The sequence below is a fragment of the Falco cherrug genome, chromosome 8 (genome assembly GCF_023634085.1).
Source record: "Falco cherrug isolate bFalChe1 chromosome 8, bFalChe1.pri, whole genome shotgun sequence".
Taxonomy (NCBI): Eukaryota; Metazoa; Chordata; class Aves; order Falconiformes; family Falconidae; genus Falco; species Falco cherrug.
The window spans coordinates 65,341,525-65,362,660 of NC_073704.1; the positions used below are offsets into that span (position 1 = coordinate 65,341,525).

General features: G+C 49.6%; 1 protein-coding gene across 9 annotated transcripts in view; it reads right to left on the reverse strand.

Annotated features, from left to right (window-relative positions):
- ARHGAP26 (Rho GTPase activating protein 26) overlaps window positions 1–21,136 on the reverse strand; it is a 202,996-nt gene that overhangs the window by 59,529 nt on the left and 122,331 nt on the right. For 8 of the 9 annotated variants that reach the window (XR_008733423.1, XM_055717605.1, XM_055717604.1 and 5 more), the window contains 4 exons: window positions 20,019–20,093; window positions 11,017–11,104; window positions 9,819–9,877; window positions 8,777–8,882 (listed from right to left, as the gene is read on the reverse strand). Coding sequence is in view for 8 of the 9 variants with exons in the window: in XM_055717605.1 (XP_055573580.1) it covers window positions 8,777–8,882; window positions 9,819–9,877; window positions 11,017–11,104; window positions 20,019–20,093 (328 nt within the window). In the remaining variant the exon portion in view is untranslated. The remainder of the gene's footprint in view (window positions 1–8,776; window positions 8,883–9,818; window positions 9,878–11,016; window positions 11,105–20,018; window positions 20,094–21,136) is intronic. The other variant, XM_055717601.1, reaches the window with a different exon arrangement.

Sequence of the window (21,136 nt, forward strand, 5' to 3'; positions counted from 1 at the left end):
GGCTCCTAGAGTCTCCTGGCCCTCCCAGCCCCAAACGGTGGGTTTCAGACTCTGCCCCATGCCTTTCACACACAACAGCAGCAGATGTTTTTAGAAGTCAATGTTTATAAGTTTGAATGTAGTTTCAAGAAGTCTAGACCTCAACTAGGCATGCAGTACAGTTGGAGGTGGACAGAGGAGGTGGGTCCAGGTTGGGCTAGGGATCACTACCAGGGTCCTGGGGAGAGCTGCAGCTCAAAGACATCTTGGCACTGGTAACTTTTATTCTCCTTTCTTCTGTAGAAAAAAGATTTGACTAAAATCTGTATAACTGAATTTGGTTTAGTACTGGGTCTGTTCAGCATAAAGAGCAATCTAGATAAGCTCTCATTAAAATGTGGAAGCCCCACTGTCTGCAGGGATGGAGGAGACACCACCAGGGAGAGACGGCAGCTATTTATTGGAAATCTTTTGCTCACTCCAGATTCAATCTGTTTCTGTACACAGTTTCAGTTTCACTGTGATAAACAATTAAAAAGAATCCAGATAATTATGTGCTATCAACAATCTCTATTGAACAACGCAAAGTTCAAATGCAAGCCCATAAGAATTCACACTTCAGTAATGCAAAATGCCTGCTGCTTCTCCCAGCCATCCGGCATGAGCTCGGCTGAGATGTTCAACGACAGAAACTCCACAGCAAACCCAGCATATGCTGCATTACATGCTAATAAACGATCTTGCCAGCACTGGTGATGTAAGCTTTAGTCTAATTTAAGACACCCGTTATCATATCTAGGGAGATGACTCCTCCATGCGATGAAGATACAAGATACCTGATAAGAGAGATGCTGCAGTCTCTGAAGTGCATTCCTCTCCAGCTAAAACCTGGGGAGCCTTCAGATAATATAAGGACCTTTTGGAGAAGCATGGAAGTAAAAGCCACTAGAAAATGCAAACAGCTACTCTATTGACAATCCAGGTTGAAGAGGTTAAAAGTTCATTTTCAGAAGCAGAACAAAACCTTTTGCTAATTTACACATTACAGGAAGCCAAGCCCAGCAAACACAGCAAACACCCACAGGTTTTTTTGGTGTGGGGTTTTTTTTGAGGGTTTTTTTTTTGTTTTGGGGTGTTTTTTTTTAATTCTGCAGAATCTCACATTAAAAACAAAACCAGAAGAGTAAGAGGGAGCCAGAGCTGGTGAGAGGGAGGGCATGCACACAGCCTCATGCTTTGCACGATGCACCTGGTGTTGCCAGGGCCATGTCCCCAGGGAGCCACACATCCATCAGCACTGTGCCCACCAGTACCTGCTAAGCCTGCAGCAGTCTCTGCTCTGTGGAGAGCATCATCAGCTCCTCCAACAAAGTGCTCGAGGGAGAGATGAGAAGAGGGCTGGGGGAAGCCAAAGACATTGCTGCTGCCCTGCAAGATTTTGACACCTCCAGCTCTGAAGTGCAAATGGCTCATAAGGACCCACTGTGTCATGCAAGAGCTGCTCCTTGAGCACGGGCCACCTCCTGCAGAAGGGCTTCAGTTGTGGGAAAGTGTTGCAGCACAACCAAACTAGTAGACTGCAACAAGGCTTTACCATTGGTCAGATTCCACTGTCTGTGTTGTCCCTTCTTCTTCCTCCAGTGGTTACACTACACTACACTACACTACACTTACACTGCCACCGCCACCCCCTCCATCTGACCCCCTCTCCCACACTCCTCAGTGCCACTTAACTACTTAGCAGAACAAGCTACAGCTGCACATCATCCATGTCAATCAACCCACTGCCTTCCAGGCAAGGCCACAGCTGCATATTATCAATGCTAATTAACCCACTGCCTTCATTCCTCTACAGGAAAGGATCCCCCTCACTGCAAGTCTTGAGCAGAGAAAGTACCAGGAAAACAAGGGAATGCATCCACAGCGTCATCGTTACCCCAGCTGCTAAGTGCAAATGCAGCTCAGGACAGTGCTTGCTGTGCTGCTGCTGTGTATCTGGTCTAATGTACTCCAAACTTGAGCAGAAGGAAGGAGCCCATCTGCTGGTGTATCAGCAATAATCCAGTGGATTATTTTGTGGCAGCAGAAGACAAATGGACACAGGCCATTTGCAAACAGACCAAGACCATCTAAAAGACTGCTGCGATGGCCGGGGAGGTCCAAGCACCTACTGACCACGTTCAGGTGCTGCCTCTGCAGGATCTGAACTTGCACCCAGTTTCTGTGGGGAGACAGAGGAAGGCACAGGGCAGGCTCCTTCCCCTCTGCAAAGCTCCCTGGTTGAAAAGACTAATTCCCCAACAAATAATGTTGAAAGTAAAATTACCTTCAAGAGCCCAATGCGAAAATTAAGAAAACAAGGGAGATATTACAGCAGACACATGCAGATTTCATTAAGGCAGGGGAGCCCGAGAGGCAGCGCAGCCCTTGCTGCAGGCTCTGCCAGGGGTCTGCAGACCTCCACAGCCTTTGTCTTTGCACAGAGATACAGGTGGTTCCAGTTAAAAGCTGTAATCAAATTAGCCAGGCACGCTAAGATTTCAAACTAATCTGCCAACCAATCTCTTATCCACTGACTGTCTCCAACATTAAAAATACCCCAGAATTTGCAGAGAGTCTGATCTGATGGAGGAAGGAGACTCAAGAGAACGTCGTGCTGCCCTCCTGGAGCTGGGCGTGAGGACAGGTCCTGGCACAGCATGCTACCAAAGCTGCTACCTTCCCCTTCAGCTGCCCTCCCAGGCTGCTCCTTCCAAACCAGCCTCTCCTGCCTTCTGCAGGGAGCCCGCTGGTGGTTTCATTGGCTTTTCCCATGCAGGAACAGAAAAATAAACAGACAACTGGCTATACTTGCTAATCATGTCAAAGCATTAAAACAAAAGGGATTTTTATTGATCTAAGTGGGCTTGGCTCCAACTGGGGAGAGGATGATTTAAAATAATTGCTTAGAACTGTATTTTCAAAACCCAGGATGTTCTTGTTTTCTTTTGTTTTAGCATTATCAGCCTAAACTTTCCTTCTTCCTTCGTCTGTATGCTGGTTCACACCTTTTGCCTTGCCCACTTATGGTACATATAGGCAACGCATGCAGACAGCAGGACCCACATGGATATATACGCACACCAGCAGGTGATGGACCTGGAGGCACCAGTGCTCACTGGCCTCTGTGGTCGGGATGAAGCTCTGGGGAGCTGCAGCTGGGCTGGGCTGCCCCTATCTGTCTCTCCCTTAAACCACCCATACGGGCCATCTGCAAGACAGTTTACTGAGTTAGGTGGGACAGGGGACGCCTCAGCACAGCAGCTCTGGGGATACTCAGTAGCACCAGCACTGGCTCTGGCACAGATCTGGCTCCAGCACAGGACAGAGGCACAGCACTCACCAGGCAGCAGCCCTGGGGCAGCACCCATCCCAGCTCCCCAGGTGCCAGGACCTGATGCTCCAAACCAAGACGCAAAACAGAGAAACAAACCAGGAGAAGAAAAAAGAGGGGAAGAAAAAGCATAGCACAAGCCTGACCTGGGACAGATGAGCCCCAGGCAGGATTCTCCCAGCTCCTGCAAGGCAGAGCATGCCTATGGGGAGTCACCTTTCATCTGACATGCCTTTTGCAACCCATGAGAGCACCCAGATCCTTTGGGTCATTTGAACTGCCAGGGTTTCACACAGCACCCAGCAGTACCATGATCCAAAGGGATTGAAAACAGGCACCGGGCAAAAAAACGGTATTTCCAAAGCACGGCGAGCAGGTGGCAGTGTGGGAGGATCGCTGCCTGGCCTGGCCACTCAAGGTCAGAGAGCTTGCTTGCTATTTGCTTTTGGCAGCCAAATCAGGCAAGGAGCATAAGAAAGCAGTGCATCTCAGAGGCCTCAGCGGCTAGTGGAAATTTCCAGAATGTCCTGGACAAGAATGACTTACTGGAAGTAATACATAAATCAAGCAAATGAATAGTTACCAGACAGCAGCATAAACAGCTGCTACAGGGATGAAGTCAGACCTGCTGTGCCAAGAAGCGTCAGCCTCCTCGCCGGCTGCACCTTCAGGGGGAAACGGGGAAAACAACCCGTGGAAAAGCATGTTTCTGGGGAAGCAGCCACCTGCCAGTCCTGCACAGGTGCCACAGTGGGTTTCCTGAAGCCACTGGGCATGGAGCACACCACGGCAAGCACCGCACATCTGCCAGGGACCCTGGCTCCTGCATGGCTCTGCACAGGCAGTGCAGCCCAGGGAGCACGGCGCGGGGCTGCCAAGGATGGGACTGCTCCACACAAAGCAAAACAAGTGCCGGGTTGTCTTTTTAGGCAGAAGACCTGGATGATTTTTTCTTCTTCTCCTTTGCCAACAATCCCTTGCTCAGCAAAGAGCCCTCCAAAACGCTTCGCTCCGTGTCCAGCCCCTGTTCCGTCCCACCGACAGGCTGTGGTGGAGAGTGGGCTTTGCTGGATCTCTGGTCTGTGGCTGGTAGCAGCTGCCCTGCAGAGCCCGTGGAAACCATCCTCACTGATAATTGGGAAACAATTTGTGCTAGAGATAGCAATCACTATCATGTTGGTTAAAACACGTAAACTACAAAACACCACCACAGCAAAAACAAAGAGAACTAGTCACTGCTGGCCAGGCCGCAGCTGTGAACGATTAAAGATAATTAATACTGCTAAATACACGTACACACATTTCTTCTGCAGTGTCCTCAATTGTTTTGACCTTTTGCCAGGACAGGAGTGGATATGCAGGCAGGGGCAGCCCTGCTCCTCGGGCAGGGGGGATGCACAGAGCAGCAGCAGCGATGCCAAGCCATGGAGAGGGTCCCGAGAGCCCTGCTGAAGGGTGCACAAGCACAGCACCATCTGTATTGGAGAACCTGGATCTCACTGACAGAAGAACAAAGCAAGGCTCAGATGTCAAATTATGTCCATTCAAGGAAAAAAAAAAATATTCCTAAATGCTTGAAACAATCAGCAAAATCCTCCTGCTCTGCACTTCCAAAGAATTTACTCCTTGGGGAGAAAGTACATTGAAAAAGAAAAAGACAGGGAGGGTATCAGAGCCCCACTAACAAAAAAGGCAATTTTCTACAACCAGCTTCACTCATGGCAGAACCATTGGCACAGCTACCTGCAAGCTGGGCAGCACTGTGTGCACCTCTGCTTTGCTTTGAAATGTTTTAACTTCTTTGGCAGAAAAAAAATATTGGTTTAATCAGAGCTGGCACATTCTATTGATAAAAAAACATTTGAAACTACAGTGTAGCCATTCTCGGAGATAGGTGCTGGGCCAAAAGGAGGTATCTGCAGCAAAACAACTCAGAAGCATGCGAGCAGGAGTGTGTTGCTAGGTGATGTGCTGTGGGACAGCCTGCTGCACCCAAAGTGCTCAGCAGCACCAAGGAAGTATTCGTTTTCCTTCTTTCCCAGCCAGAAACAGCTGGGGGGGGAAAAACCCAGAATAAAGAGAAAGAAGACCCTAAAAATGGTGTGAGGAGTCCTATGCCATGCAGAGCTTGAGCCTGCTATGCCAATGGGTGGATGGAACCTGGGCACAAACTGCTAAAAAAAATGATGCTGGAACAGGCATTCAGGGGAGTGGGGAGCAGTATGAGGGGCAGCGTTACTGCCATGCGTGCTTGGTACCACGCAGGCTTGTACAGTTAGCTCACCATGTCTCCTGGCATCAGTTCTTCACACAGCTTTTTCAAAAATGTATTTTTTATTTTTAAAGCAGAGGATGAGGAGCACTCTCACCAGCCATCCCCTGCAAACACCACAAACACCAAGGATTAACAGACTGACTAAGCCATATGACTCTGGTAACTAAACAGCTACAAGAAACAGGAGAAGATACATGCTGGGTTTGCCTTTCTGTTCTTTGAAGGGCATCGGCTATTCTGGCCTGAAACAAGAGAAACCAGGAGATTTTGAAGGTCACCCAGAGTCTTACTAACTTCAGTTGCTACATCCTCAGATGTGCCTGTTGGCAAGGCCAGCAGATGCAGGCACTGGGATGGTCCAGCCTGTGGGTGTTCAGGCCTTCCTGTGGAGATCCCCTTGGAAAAACATCAGAACAAAGAGATCTCCTCTCTTTCAGGAAAGTAAATCACAGCTGGGTTTATCACAGGAATCCTGACAGCATGAATATGTCCCAGGAAGGAAAATTAAAGGTTTCACCTCCTCATGGGTCAAAGAATAACATCATAATAGCAAGTATCACTGGAACCAGGGTCTGTAGAGCAGAGGAGAAAATCTGCAGCATTACATTCCTGATGAAGAAGCATGGACAGGGATTGCTCACACTGTATTTCACAGTGGATAATTGCCTGGACGCCTGAACATGAGACAGCACAAACAGGCTTAGAGCTGCAGTAAGAGGCAGAAATCAACATCACTTTCTATTTATACACTCCTCTCCCTCCACCCTGCCTGTGCCTGTCCCTGGGATCTGTCCTCCCTCTGCCTCCAGCTCTCCTCACCCCGACCGCACAGGGGAATGTGCCCTGGGAGCAGCAGCGTATTCCCCCAGGAGCCGGGAGCTGGAAGCTGGAGTGCTGCATCCCCCTGCATGGGGCCTGCTGGGGCATGAGCCCCTCTCCCTGCACACCAAATCGCAGGGAAACCATGGGAAACCCATGACATTTCTCTGCTGCACAGAAGGAAGGGTACTGCTCAACCACCTCAGAGGCACTTATTCCAACTGGTATTTAATTTGTGTTAATAATTACCGGTTTAGAAAGTATCAGCTCTGTTAGCACGGTTTTATTACTGTTATTAACTGCAGCCCCACGCCACATGAGGAGTCCAATGTCCCTTTTCGGTAAGCAACAGTGAACATACAAACCAAAAAACCATGTAAGACAATGCAGGACAGACTCTCTTTCTCTATTTGACCAATACAGATTGTGCTCTGCTTTTAGTGTAAGAGAACTCTGCAGTAATACTGTAACAAATATTTTTTTAGCTCATCTGATAAAAATGCAAATCTTGATTATTCACATGTTACTTTAAATCATAATACAAACCAACCAGAAACAGATGAGGCAATCCCCTCCAAGAAGTGCAGCCCAGCTTGGCAGGGCCAGGAAGGGGCCCTTAGGTTTTGCATTAGCTGTGGATGCCCTGCTCTCGGCTCCCCTCACCAGGGACAAGAAGCCCCTAAACCCCAGCTGGTCCCCAGCCCAGACAGCCCCCTTCCCTGTGCAGGTCACCCAGGGCAGCCAGGCCCCCATGCCTTCTGCTACACTCTCCCTCCTTCCAAACGTGTTCTGCAGATGTGAAGCTTTATCTCCACCGCAACATCTTTAATCTGGCTTTATGGTACTGCTGCCTCAACCAGCTCATGAGTCCCAGACCAGGCTGCCCTCCTGGTGCTCCTGGAGCAAGGTGCTGCTCCTGGTGTGGCCAGGTGGCAGGAGAGCTGCCATGTTGGAGCTGCAGGACTGACGCAGGAGCAATGCTGTAGGGCCTGTGCCCGGAGCTGGCTGTTTCTCTGCCCTACAGCCCGGGACCTCCCCAGGAACGGCACTGGGGCTAGGAAAGCTTCTGCAGGGCAGCGAGCTCAGCGCAGGCTCTCACTCCTCAGCTTCCTGCCTCTCTCCAAGATAATTTTTTTCCCTATTAAATAACCACTATGAGCTGATTCTCTTCCTAATATAGCACGCACCACTAAACTCATTGTTTGTTTGTGTTTTGGTATAGTTCCTTCCCCACTAAAGCAGCATGAAGCCCACTGCATTACCTGCCTCCCCTCTCTACATCTCTCACTCAAACACCACCAGGTTTTCCTTTAAATGAAAAGCACTTAAGCGGTTATGAGATTCCTTGCACACATTTGGTCGATGGGAGTACCTGGAACTGTCTGGCCCTTGGCTTGGGCCTCTAAATGCAGAAGATTTTGAAACTGAGATCTAAACCAGCTCTTTGTTTTTTAACAGCCTTGCTGGGGAGTCCACAGAACGGATAGAAACCTGTGTCGTAAGAAAGCATCTGAAGTCGTTTGTAAGCCTATTTCAAGAACTATGTGTTATTCTTCCTCTTACACAGATAACTTCAGGTTCTCCCAGACTGTCTTCTAAATGGTTATGCCAATTAACTCATTCCCCAGCTTTCCAAGTCCTGCCTAATTCCTCTTGCTCGTGCAGCGCCTGTGCAAACAGTGAGGGCAGGTATGACCCCACAGCCTTGAGGCTGGCACAAACACCTGATGCTGCTTTCACTTTTAAAACACTAATCAAAGGTTTCCATGGTAACCTTCAGGAGCAGGAAGATGGGAAATTATAGGTCAGCTCTATCACTGAAAGCAAAAAAAATCATTCAGTTTCTTGGCCCTTGAAAAGTTTCAAGGTGACCTAGAAGTATTGATTCATCAGGTTGCATAAAGTCAGAAAATACGGCCCAGAGTAGTCTACTGCAGCAAAGATACAGCTTTTAGTCTTTTAATACTAGGCTTGATCTGAAACCCAGCGAGGACCTTAATCTCTGCTCTGCCTTCTGGACAGCTGAACCTCATTACTGTGCCATTAAAACCAATGCCACATTCCCAGCAGCGCATGGGTTCCTCCTGTCGCCACAGGGTTGGGACCACAGCCACACAGGCAGGGGACCTGCAGAGACCTGGGTCAGCAGGAAAGCCCCCCTCCCTCCCCCCTTGCACCACCCTTATTTCACTCAAACACGGGTTTCCAGTCACTCACCAACCAGACATGACTCATCACCGTGCACACACACACAAGGAAACTTTTCTACCACTATTAACTTTCAGAGGAAGTGGAAAAAGGAGAGAAAAACATATCAGTCATAAACGTACTTTGCCAAGTGGTTCATGAGCAAGTGCAACATCTGCCTGTTTTTCTCTGGGAGCCGATGGACGAGGCTGTGGATCTCTGACACCCTTGACTCCTGATTCTCGAGTTCTGCATTGGGAACAGAAGATGATTTCTCTCCACATCAATGGCAAGAGGCATGCAGGCCTGAACACTAACATCAACGGACAGCCTGGGGACCTACTCTTCCCTGCACCCAGGCATGCTGAGGATACTCTCCACAGCAATTTTCCTTTCTACCAGCCCCAACCAGTTGTTTTCAAAAGGAAGAAACTAGTGGGCTGAAACAGTGAGTTGAGAGCAGATGCCAGCCATGTGAAAAGCCAGTTGTGACCAGGGAAGGGGCTGGCTGTAACTAGTGTTTCTCTAATTCCAGGAATAGGAACATCAACACGTTCCTGTTCAAAGTGTTCCCAAGCATCATCAGAATGCACTCAGCACAGTGCCTGGTAAGGTGGTAGCATATGGTACTCAGCAGGCTGGTTAGGCCCGCAGGTGCTGGCAGCTGTACCCTGACCACCTAAGCAGGAGCCTTCCAAGGAGGCCACCGCCGATGTGGCCACAGACCACATGAGCCCCCCTGACCCCCTGGTCGCACTCGTGCACACAGGCTGCACAGCTGCCAATGGAGAGTTACCTGCTCTCACATAAAGCACCTTCTCCCAGAGCAGTCAAAGGAAAGTGGCACAGACATCTGAACTGCAACTGATCTCATCAAAACACTGTAGGTGTTGTTTGAACAACGGCCTCCCTCATTTTGACAGATGATGGTCAAAATAAGACAGAGCTGCAGCAGCAGCTACTGCCACTGGCCAGGTCTCTGCTCCCCCTGCACCATCTGCGTTTCCTTTTCATCTGGTTAAGTCCCAAACAACAACATGCCCCTTGTCCCTTCATTCTTATTCTACTTGCTGGGACTTAAGAACAAGGAGGCCAGTGGGGAAGCAGCAGGGCAGAGGTTACACTCAGTTACTTGCAAATTGTGCTCCTCTTTCAGACCAGTGCAATAAACATCAACAAACTCACTTGCTGCTTTGATGAAGCTCCTTTGAAACTGGTACATCATGAGCGGCCCCGGAAGCATTCTGAAAGATAAAAAGGTAACATGCACAAAACATATCTGAGTAACACAATCCACAGAAATAAAGCTTTGCCCTTACCATAAATTCAGCTCCATTTTTAAAAGTGCAGAATTAAGCAACAACAAATCTAATTAATTCCTCCCATCAGAAGGAATAAGATCTATTGAAGTACCTTTGATTTATTCTTCCTCCCTTTTCTGCCCCACGCTGAATTAATTTGTAATTTCAGCATTCCTTCAGTAACACAGTAACAGTGTTTCAGTGAGCCCATGATTTCCAAGCAAGTTTAAAAATAAATTAAAAAGAGAAACAAGCCTAGCCATAAAACTTTAACAGCCACCGTTCCCATTAAATTCCCCATTCTCCCTTCCCACTTCCACATCCCTTCAATGAGACATCTTGGTCCTGTTGACATTCTTCATTGCTTTGCAAACAGTTCAAACTCTGGAGCAAAGGTTGCCAATCATGCAAAATTATGTAGTGTTTTGTGATTTTCTAGGCTGAGATCCACCAAGCTAATTATACTCATCACCCTAACTGGATTTAGCCTCTCTCTTGTGCTCACTCTCTCATTCTCTCAAATACAAGCCAATGCACAGAACAGAAACAGAAAGCAAGAAGCTGCCAGTCATGACAGGTAGAAGCATGTTGTGGATAACGAGATGCTGACTGCTGCCAGCAGACCAGCCCTGTGGGAAGATAACCCATGATGATAGTGGCATGGACTTGCATACAGAAATTATTACTACAATAAAGCTCTGCACCCAGTTCTAAAAAAGCACTTGAGACACAGCCTTTAGAGGAGCACTGTGCTCACCTTCCACCACACACTCATTAGGTGGAAGCCCATTACAAAAAGCTTAGGGAAAAGCTTAAATCAAGGCAGGGGACACAAGAATGAGCTTTTAAAATCACGTTTGTATGACACATGCATCTGGCAGAGAGCTGACTGCATTCCCCAGATCCTGCTCAAACATGCTGGAGGGTCAAGGGGAAAGCCAGAATAAATTCTCTGTGAGCAGTTTCTTCTTTGTTTCTGTCAAAGTGCTATTGTTAAAGATCTGCAATAACAGGCAGTAATGCCCCAGATCATCACCAAATCAGTCCTAAGCCACACAACAGATGAGGCTTTTCTGCCTTACCTCAGGTAAGTTTTCAGTGCACTAGTAATCGTCTTTATCTCCCACTCTGCACAGATCTCTGTTTCTGTTTCTGTAGCCGTTTTGGGATCTAAGGAAAAAGACAAAAAAGAAAAAAGTGAACTAAAGTGAGGATAATACCAGCTCATATCAGCTCACCAGCTCAGATGTGTGGGAAGACTGTCACATCCCATTTTATTTGCTATTCCCCAGCCCAGTGACCACAAGCCAATCCCCAACAGACACTTCTGCAGGGAAGCAGAGTTTGTTACACAAGATGGGCCACACTCACTTGCATGGGACAAGAAAAAAAAAAGAAAAACATTAATCATGAGCAGTGAGATCAGCAGTTTAACTCAAAGCACGACATTACACAGGGCACAGGAGACTGTGGTGTTCAGTGACACTGGTAACAAACGCAGGGCACAAACATGACATGGACACAGACAAACAGAGAACCTCCCCAGGATTCCACAGAAGATCCCAGCCCCAAGGAGGCTGCAAGGCATTGCCACAGCCTAAACGAATGTGAGCAACAGCAGCAATGGTGGCACAGCCTCTGTGGTGGTCAGTGGGTGTCAGGCAGACAGCAGGACACACAGTGGCAGAGGTAGGCATCCTGCCCGGGTGTGCACGGAGACAGGAGGTGGCTTGTTCTCCTGCACAAGGCGGGAAAGAGCCCCTGCTGATGGCCTGATCCACCACAGAGTGTGTAGGAAGGCAGGTCTGCACTCCTTTGGCTCCATGGCTGCATTTCATTTGGATGAGAGGGAGGAAGCGGGGCTGCTGCATGTGGTGCTCCATGGCCAGGCCTGGCACAGCTGGCATTCGCATGGTGCCCACGAGGCTGCCCATCCTGGGGACCCTCGCTCGGCTCACCACTCCAGAAACATGCCACCAAGTGCCACCTTCACCAGCCAAACACTGGCTGTGAGGCGGCCTTAGACTGGGAAGCTCCTATCACCTCGCCTTGCAGAACACCCATAGGACCCCTGGGGACCACCATGAGGCGGGAGCCTCTTGCCACTGCTGACGTATGCAGAGAGGAGCAGCGACATGACTTGGTTTGAGCTGCGCTAGCGGCAAGGGAGAGGAAAAGCACCCAGGGTGTTCTGAAGTGGTGCAAGGCACTGAGCACAGAGGCAGCTCCAATTGGAAGGGTCACTGGTATTGCAGAACCACGCTGCTGTTTGTTTTGTCACCTCTGGCCTCTTGATGTCATCCTGTTCTTCCATCCTCCCTGACACAGGCTTTTTCTTACCATCTTTAAACACCTGATTCGCCCCCCTCCACCCCTGCAGCAGATGCAGGGCTCCACTGCAGCCCCTGAGCTGCTGTGAGCAGCGAGCCTCAAGGATCAGCAGCTACAATGGCAAACCTCCCAGCACAGGGAAAGCCCTGCCCGGACCCCACAATAAACAAGGCCCCCTCAGCAGGCAATGTTGGAAAGTGACGGCAAAGATCAAGCTGCCATTCACATCCTCCCAGCACAGCCCCTTGCTGCGGCTCGTGCCCACCCTGTCACCAAGCTCTGCACCCAACACTGCAGAGAGCTGGCTGCCAGCACAGCTGGCAGACACAGCTCTCATAGTGCTCATGAGGAAGGTCTCCAAGCTACAGCTGATGTGCACACACTTCTGCACTACCGTCTTTCAAGGACACTTCTTCCCAGGTCCTTGTTCCCACCATTGGGCAGAGGCAAGGTCCGAGCCACTCCCCTGCTCCGCCTGCCCCTCCAGGATTTAGATTCCTGTCCCTCCATAGCTGCCTTAAGATAAAAACATGAATGGATCTTCAAAACACTTTCTGGCAGTAACTAGTTTCTCCTGATAGCTTTGGCTTTGACAAGTCAACAGCAAAAGATACACAAGAGAGGCACAAACTACATTATGTGATGCTTATGTCGGCTATGCTTGCCAGGTCCCAGCCCCAGGCACAGAGACCCTCTACCTGCTGATACCGAGAAAACGCTGCATCCAGGCTCCCGCTGAGCTCTCCAGTGTGGCTGAACCCCCCAGTTACTGTCTGACAATGCTGCTGGGATCACTCCCACCCCACAGCCTTGGAGTTGTTTTCTGAACCACGTACCAGGAAGAGATCCCTCCAGCCCCACAGAGCACCAATGTGCCTGGGAAGCTCTCCAAACACAGCTCCCATCAGCCCAGCTCCCAGCTGAGCCAGTCCCCAGGCCACTCCCTGCAGTAGCCAGCACAGAAGGGCTGCAGGGTGGGCTGTACCAGGGTCTACAGAGAAACACGGGTTTGCACTTCCCAGACAACAGCTGCTTTTTGCAGCACAACTTGGCTCTGGGACACTGGGTCACACTTTGTAATGGCCTGATGCAAACTTTGCAATGAGGCCCTAGAGGAGTCAGGCGGGAGCATCCTAAAGCCACAAGACACTCTCCCAGAGCCGGGCAGAGGGAAGTGACATGGCTCCCAGGGCAGCCCTGGAGCATGTCCATCCCAGCACTGGACAAACCGGCACACCAGGGCACACAGCGGGTCTGAGGGCAGTGTGGTACCACCACACACAGGCTCAACCAGTCCTTCCTGGTAGCTGGCATCAGCAGCCTCCCAGGAGAGCAGCTTGCCTGGCCGCTGTTCCAGCACAAGGGGCCTGGGACCAGCTCAGCACCACTGCACTGCACCGCCAGCCCCTGGCACTGCTCCATGGGAACCAGGCACCTGCACAGCTGTGATGCCACTGTGCCCAGAGGAAATCTAGTCCCACGGCTCGTAACGGCATGTGCACCAGCCCTGTGCCCCACCACACTCTTGGTGCTTGTGCCGAGGGGGTTTGGCACCCAGGCACTGCCTGCCCTTACCCCACGCCCATCTCTGCCCAGGGATTCACAGCACCGCCTCGCAGGTCCCACAAGAACTGTGGAGCTGCTCTCCCACCCTCCAGTTTCCAGCTCTGTGCACTGTGAGCATCTGGGGCCAGGGAGCCTCCAAGTGCCTCGGTTTTTATTGTCAAATACTGCAGCATACTTTTCTCCATCTCCTCCAGGGCCTTTTCCTTCCTTTCTATACTTTTTCCCCTCCTATCCTTCCTTTTAAAAATTCCATTAAAGAAATAAAAAAAACCATGCAGCTGTTCTGGACAGTGTAAAAGGGAGCTCCAGCCTAGCAGCCTGTTCAGGCCTCCCAAGGCAGATCTGAGCCAGCCGCCCACAAACCATGCTCACAGGAATCTGCAGCTTTCTGCTTCTCCCAGTTTTCTGCAAACCATTACCCCAGGTCAGGAAGACAGACTGGTTCACACAAAGTTCCACAGTGAGTTCAATAAGGTGTGATTTTTACAGATTTCTGTCAAAACACCTTGATGCTTCAACAACAAGAGCCCCCAGGAAGCAGCGACTGCTCACTTCTTCGGCACCACCACCCATGCTGGGACCCCACACCACGGGGGCTGGAGCCAAGCTGCCTGCACTGGGTGAGCTCCTCAGTTACCACTGCCATCTGCACACCCACCCCTAGCAGGCGCCAACACAAATAGCATTTATTATTGAATCTTTGCTGATAATTACAGCCAGTCATCTCGAAAGCCACCATCAGATCAGCATTAAGTGGCCCGGCTGTGGATACCTCATGCACAGTGCTGAGGTGCTGAGTACCAAGGCTAAAGATGGTGACTGCTCCATCCAGAAGAGAGGAGCACTGCACCTGTTGCAGCTGGGGAGGAGGGAGGAGCAGGGCATGAATGTGCCCCATTTGCAGGTGTAAGCACGTTGCTTCTCTCCTGCTTGGATGCTGCTTCATGAATGCTCTTTGCTAACTTGGTCCTGCCATCTCTCAGCTGCTTCAGAGCTGAAGGCTTGCAGTGCACCGAACTCCGGGTGAGCAGGACCTGGAAACACAACACGGATCCTGCTTCCACCAAAATCCCTGGGAACCTCTGTGGGGACCCCGGGAGACACAGCTGCAGGTGCTTTCAGTGACACAGACATGCCAAGCATCCCTGGAGAGCAGGAGCAGGCACAGAGAGGCACTCACCATGACTAAGGCCAAGCCTGACACTAGATAAAGCTGCCGATGCCATCTGGTCCTACAGATTCAGCTCAGCGGGCATTTGTCTTTTCTGAGACATATATAAAGTGCTTTTGAAATTTAAAGCAATAGGTAAGCATAGTGTAATTCTAAAACTAATTAAAAGAAAGCACTGAATAAGAGTTAGGCTTTCCCTTAGGGCAAAGGGTTTATTTTAATTAAAAAAAAAATAATCAAGAGGAGCACTTGAAACAGCAAACATTTAAGAAATGTATATTCACACAAAGATCACATGTCTCTCACAGCAATCATACAAACGAGCACTATCCTTCTTCACCAATGCCAAGGCAACTTCCTATTGCACTACATTTTTAAGATAGCAATTTTCACAAAGATAAGCTTGGAATAATAAAAATAAAAAAGCCCCAAAAACAACAAAAACCCCTCCTTTAAAAAAAAAAACCAAACCCACAACTTTTAACAGCAAGGCCTTCACTGCAGTTGAACAAACAACTCAAGACTGGATGCCTCATCAAAAGCTCATCCAGGAGTTTACAGGCACGACTCATGAAACACTAAGTGAAATTCTGCAGTCAGGCTGACGAAAAGGCTCAGAGCAGATCATCAGTTCCCCTTGACCTTCAAATTTATGAGTCTGCAAAAAGTTAGCTTTGTAGGTTACAGATGTAGCATCTGTCCCCCCAGCTAGAGATGCCTGCAGCCATCACCACAGCGAACTCCCGCCTTCCTTCGAACAAGGACACAGTCCCTTGTGGACTGGTGTGAATGTGCACTGGGGCCTGTGAAAGCACCCAGGGCCAAAGTCATTGTTAACCCTGAAGTTGCTTATTGCTGTAAATAACTGATCTGATGTCCCTCAGCAGATATGGAAAAGGCAGAAGTAAAAGGGTATGGGGAAAAGGAGCAGAAAATTAATTTCCCCAGGCCTTTTATTCCGGCAGAGACTGAAGAAAGTACTTTGCACACCCCATGGCACTGCCAGCCACTGTGGCATCACCCTGTTCCTGTTAACTCCCGCGTGGTCACAGGTGCCACACAGGACAGCATTTCCCAGCTCTCCCTGGGCTGCAAGACCAAAGGAGGTTATCACTTACAGACTCACACGGGGGATACTTCAGTGAAGAGAGCTGCAACACTCCAGATCTATATCAAGAAGAAATCAGAACGTGCTTGGGGTTTTTTTATAGCAGGATCTACACAGAAATTCAGGAGTGGGAGGAATCCATTCCCCAAAAATTAGTTTTACTGGGTTTTTTTTCTTCCTGGAGACAAACGGCAGCAAAGGCAGTGGAGGGGAACAGGGGTCCTGTTCACCTTCGTGCATTCATTCCTGCAGACCCCAGGTGACGGGACAGGCGTCACAGAGCAGGAAATGGGGCTGGCCGTGGCATGGCAGGGCGGTGGGCAGGAGGGAAGTCCAGGCTGACCAGACACCCCCAAACCTGCAGCCATGACGGAACCACAGCAAGACATTCGTGTGCAATGCTGGGGATGCTCCCAGAGGCAGCTGCCCACACTGGCCCCAGCAGCCACACAGCCCATCTGCACAGCCACCGCCTAAAGCCCTTTCTAAGGAACTTCTCCATCTACTCCTGGGGATGGAGGAAGCTGCTGCCATAAGACAGCTGGTTCCAATTCCTTACCAATTTCTCCATGGCAAGGGGAACCATCTGGGGTACCACCTCGTCACCCAGCCATAATTCTCACCCATACCGGGGTGGCTCAAGAAATTTCCAAAACAGCCATAGGGCATGGCAGTGGGGGGCCACGAGAAGCCACATGCATCAGCCCTCACAGCTCACTCTGGGAAGCAGCAAGAAGAGCACATCAGACACTGTAACACCCCACTCAGTGCCAAGTTCCAGCAGCGAATCTGCAGGTTTCATCACTGTCCTGCGCACACACACTTCTACAATAAAGCTTTTCATGGGAGCTCTGACTGACAGAAGTTTGTTTGTTTGTTGTGTTTTTTCCTCATTTTGACAGTGCATGGCAATGGTGAAGGCTAGGGAAAGGCAGCGTGCTCCAGCACTGGTGGCCTGCCTCCCACAAGCCCTGGGTCAGGCACCCCTCCCTGCTTCACCTCGGTTTAGACAAAGACAAGCTGTTCTGCCCTGCGCAGTCCCTGACCTGTCCGCTGCACACAGGCAGCCTGTGCTCCACAGTCTGCCGAGCGCAGTGCCGACCTCCTGCAGAGACACCTCTTGCCAAAGACCCTCCCAACAGTGTCACTGACACCTGCCACTGCTCAGGGAAACTTGATCTTTTTGCCATTTAAACTGTATCTGAATCAAGAACGCTGCCCACATTCATTTCTAAATATAAGGGAAACCTGAAGTTGTAAGCACAACTTGGCTCCTCTGTACACGAGGGCTGGATCCAAACACGAGTGTTCCAGCAGAGTGGTGACGGCACCAACAGGACGTCAGAGCCTCAGGGGCAGCCGAGAACAGAAGGGGATTTGACAATGGACACATTGCCATTTGACTTCACAGACAGCCTGAATGCTGGGATCGTCAAAGGTGATTTAATTGCCCACGATTTGGAGAAAGGTGGACTCAGAGGTTTGCAAACCATCCTGGTGATGGATGGCACAGGAGATCCCCGAAGTGGGTCCCACTTTCAGCACCCACCAGGCTGCCTGAGCAGCAGCCGCTGGCATGCTCTCGCCTCTAATGGGGCTCCCAGCATCACCAGCTGAGGAAGACATGCCAGGACAAAGAAAAACCACCGATATATCACTGCATTATGAGACACGAGGTCGAGAGCTGAGTGGCTTCAGTTGCACAGAACATAATGGATGCTGGATGGTGTCCAAAACTTTGAATCCCTCCCAGCTCCGGAGAGTTCTTAAACCAAGCAAGTTTTTCCAGCTGTCACAGTTCTGCTGCCTCAACCCAGAACTGACACAGCCTGAGACCACCCTTGCGAGAAGGTAACAGGAGCCCCTGGTCCACTAGCTTGCGAGATGATGCGCACTGGCATGAAAAGTATAAGCAGAGGACCTGGTGTGTCAGACCTGCTGTGCCGTGGGGCACCCAATCCCCAGCCTATTTTTATCGGTGGGCAGCAATGCTCTTCAACCGATGCCCTGACGCAATAGTGCCAAACGCGTGTGCCATGAGACAGCCCTGCCTTATCTGCTGTACTGGGGTGGCTAGCAGGACATATTCACATGCCCCAGAACCTACGCCAAACTTGTACTAATAAGAGTCAGTCACCAGCTCTTGTGACTGCAGAAAACTTTCCAAATGCCAGAGCAAAACCGGTGCAGAGAGGTCCCCTTGCGTCAGTCTCTGATTTAGAGCCTTACCCTTCTGTTTGCCAATTATCCCCAGATTATCAATTTTGCATAGGTTAACACTGACAACTGTAACAGCTACCGCGAGCTTTGCTCAGTGAACATCATAACGGTGGGAAAAGAAGGGGGAATTGGAAAAAGAAGGAAAGATGCTGAAAGTGAGACACAACAGATTAAAACTTTTTCCAAGGAGAAATACGCAGGGAAAGGAGCACTAGTGTTTTGTGAACGCAAGGAAAAGGAAGTCATGTTGCAAAGGAACGATAATAAGTGAATGGGAAGAGGAAGAAGACAAATGTCACTCATTTACCCCAAGGAGTAACGAACACATTCCCAAGGGCACTAACAAATTATTAAGCATTTCTTTCCTCATTACTACACCTATTTCATACATGGTTTTGCCAAGTCTGAGAAGCATTAGACAGGACTGGCAGAGGGCAGCTGCCGCTGCTCCAACCCAAGCATGTTTTCTCAAAACAGTTCTTCAAATTTGTGTCTCATGCATGTCTGGATGGGCAGACTGCCACAGGGCTGCAGCTGTGGGATGGAAATGCTGCCTACTACTTCAGGGGATGGAATAATGGTTAAGTCACACACACAACCGTAACAAACCTCAGCACCAGCCTGGACCACGGACAAGGGCACTGGGAGAATGGGAGGTTCTGCTGGAGGGGCCAAGGCGTGGGAAGGCAGTGAAGAGGGGATGGCCCACATTTCTTTTTGGGTCAAGCATAACCCCTGGGCTATAGCTGACACGGAAGCCGGACTGGGACTCAGGCTACAGATGCTCCCATGCAGACCAACAAGCTAGACCCACCATAAGGCTTTGCAGGGCCATGGGGCAATGGAAACCCAACACCACCACCAAGGAACTGTGCCAGGAAAAGTCAGCCATAGCAGTCCCAGACCTGCACCAGCAACAACTACCAGCTCACTGACAGTCACGAGACCTGTTTGCTCCTACACGTTTCAGTGCTTAGATTGGGCCCACAGGAATGCTGGTTCCGAGCACAAAGGCACTAGTAGCGAACACCACCACCCCTCTCTTGCCATTGTATCATTTCAGAGGTGAGGAGAGGTTTCTGAGGGCTGCCAGGCAGACACAGGGTAGGTGCACATCGGAGCCAGTGCTCAGAGTAGCCCCACAATGTCAACACCAAGCTCTACCATGTAGACCCAACACCTCGTCTCTTCCCAAGCACCCAGAACCACAAGACCCAATGCCTCAGGCCTGAGGGAAACACATGCTTGAAAGGTCTGGGCAGGACCATGTCAAAACAGGCACAAGAAGGTCCAAGGGAAAAGTAAGAAGAGCCACAGGCTGCATGCAACACGCAAGAGAAAAAGTATTCTGGGAACAACGTGGCAGGTATGAGATTACAAACTAAAGCTTTCAGCTACTTCTTTGAAGATTTTAGTTTGCATTTGGGAAGGCTGCCAAAATTCATAGCACATGTGAGCAGGACACCAGTGACTGCACCAGAAGACCTTTTAAAGCAATGTCCTGAGTGAGTCCTACCTTAGCAACCTGCCAGTGGTGCCCTGGGACCTCCCGGCCCCTAACAGCATGTGGTCCTAAAAGCACATTCACCACGATTAGGTACCCCACCAAGAGCCCCCATTCTCAGCTGGCAAGACTTCAAAGCAGCACAGTCTAGTTGCCTTTAACAAAGCATAAGATAGATACTTACCCATTAATATACTCAACAGCTTTTGAACTCTAGAGTTTACTCCAACAATTCGGTACAGCCCTTGCTCATTGATCCCTAGGGAAAATAAAGAGCTTATTATGAGAATGTCATGAGAGCTACTAACATTTATTTCATTTCTTTGGCTTCTCTAAAACAAAAAATAATTGAGCCCTCTCACCAACTACATACAAAATTATAGAGGAAGGTAAAATTTTGTTTTGATGTCAAGGCTTTCACATATTGATTAAAAGTATTACCCCCAATTAGCTCAGGAATAAAAGATCTAAGAACACCTTTCCACCACTGCACAGTCAGCAAGGGAGTTAAAGCTGCACTGTGAAGGATCTGAGCTTAACATACAACACAGGGGCAATTTGGGAAAATTTTACTGCGCCAAGTTCTTTAGGTTGAGGTCTAAGCCTTTTTGTGTGTTCTTCATACAAGGAATAACAAGGCCTTGAACCAAATTACTTGCTAGGGCAGAGAGCAGTCAAGGGATGCAGTGACAGAAGCCCCTTACCACTGCAGCAGCCCAGGCTGGGTAAGCCACACCTCCCAGGCTGGAGCTCTCCCCAGGAACCACACTCTTGCCTTGTTTGGTCTCATCTGGCCATTTGTTTGGGGTTTTTTGTTTGTTTGTTTGTTTGGGGTTTTTTCTTTTTAATTTGCCTCCAGGTGTTCCTTTGCTCTTGACAGCAGCTCTGCATTGCTTCCAGCATTATAGGGGAAAATGTCATATTTGAATAGCCCACAGCGTATTACGATGCCTATGTGCAGGAAGAAGACCCCCATGAAAGAACACGGGCAGAAATACAGCCAGCTCAGAGCTCTACTCAGCTGAAAGTTTCCTGTGAGGCCTCTATCTTATCTATTCATATAAGTAGAGGCACCAGCACTATCAGAAACTATGTGCAAATGAGACCCATACTTCACTGTGAGGGGCTCAGGCGCTCACAAGATAGCCCGTCTGTATATAAATAGTCTTTGCAAGGGTTTAGGGGAAGGATTGCAATGCTCATCTATCTGCTACCCCACATGGGAGGACATGCTTTGCAGCAGTACCACATGAAGGGATGCTCAAAAGAAGTCCCCGGCTCTGGTCCCTTCCCCCATTTTGG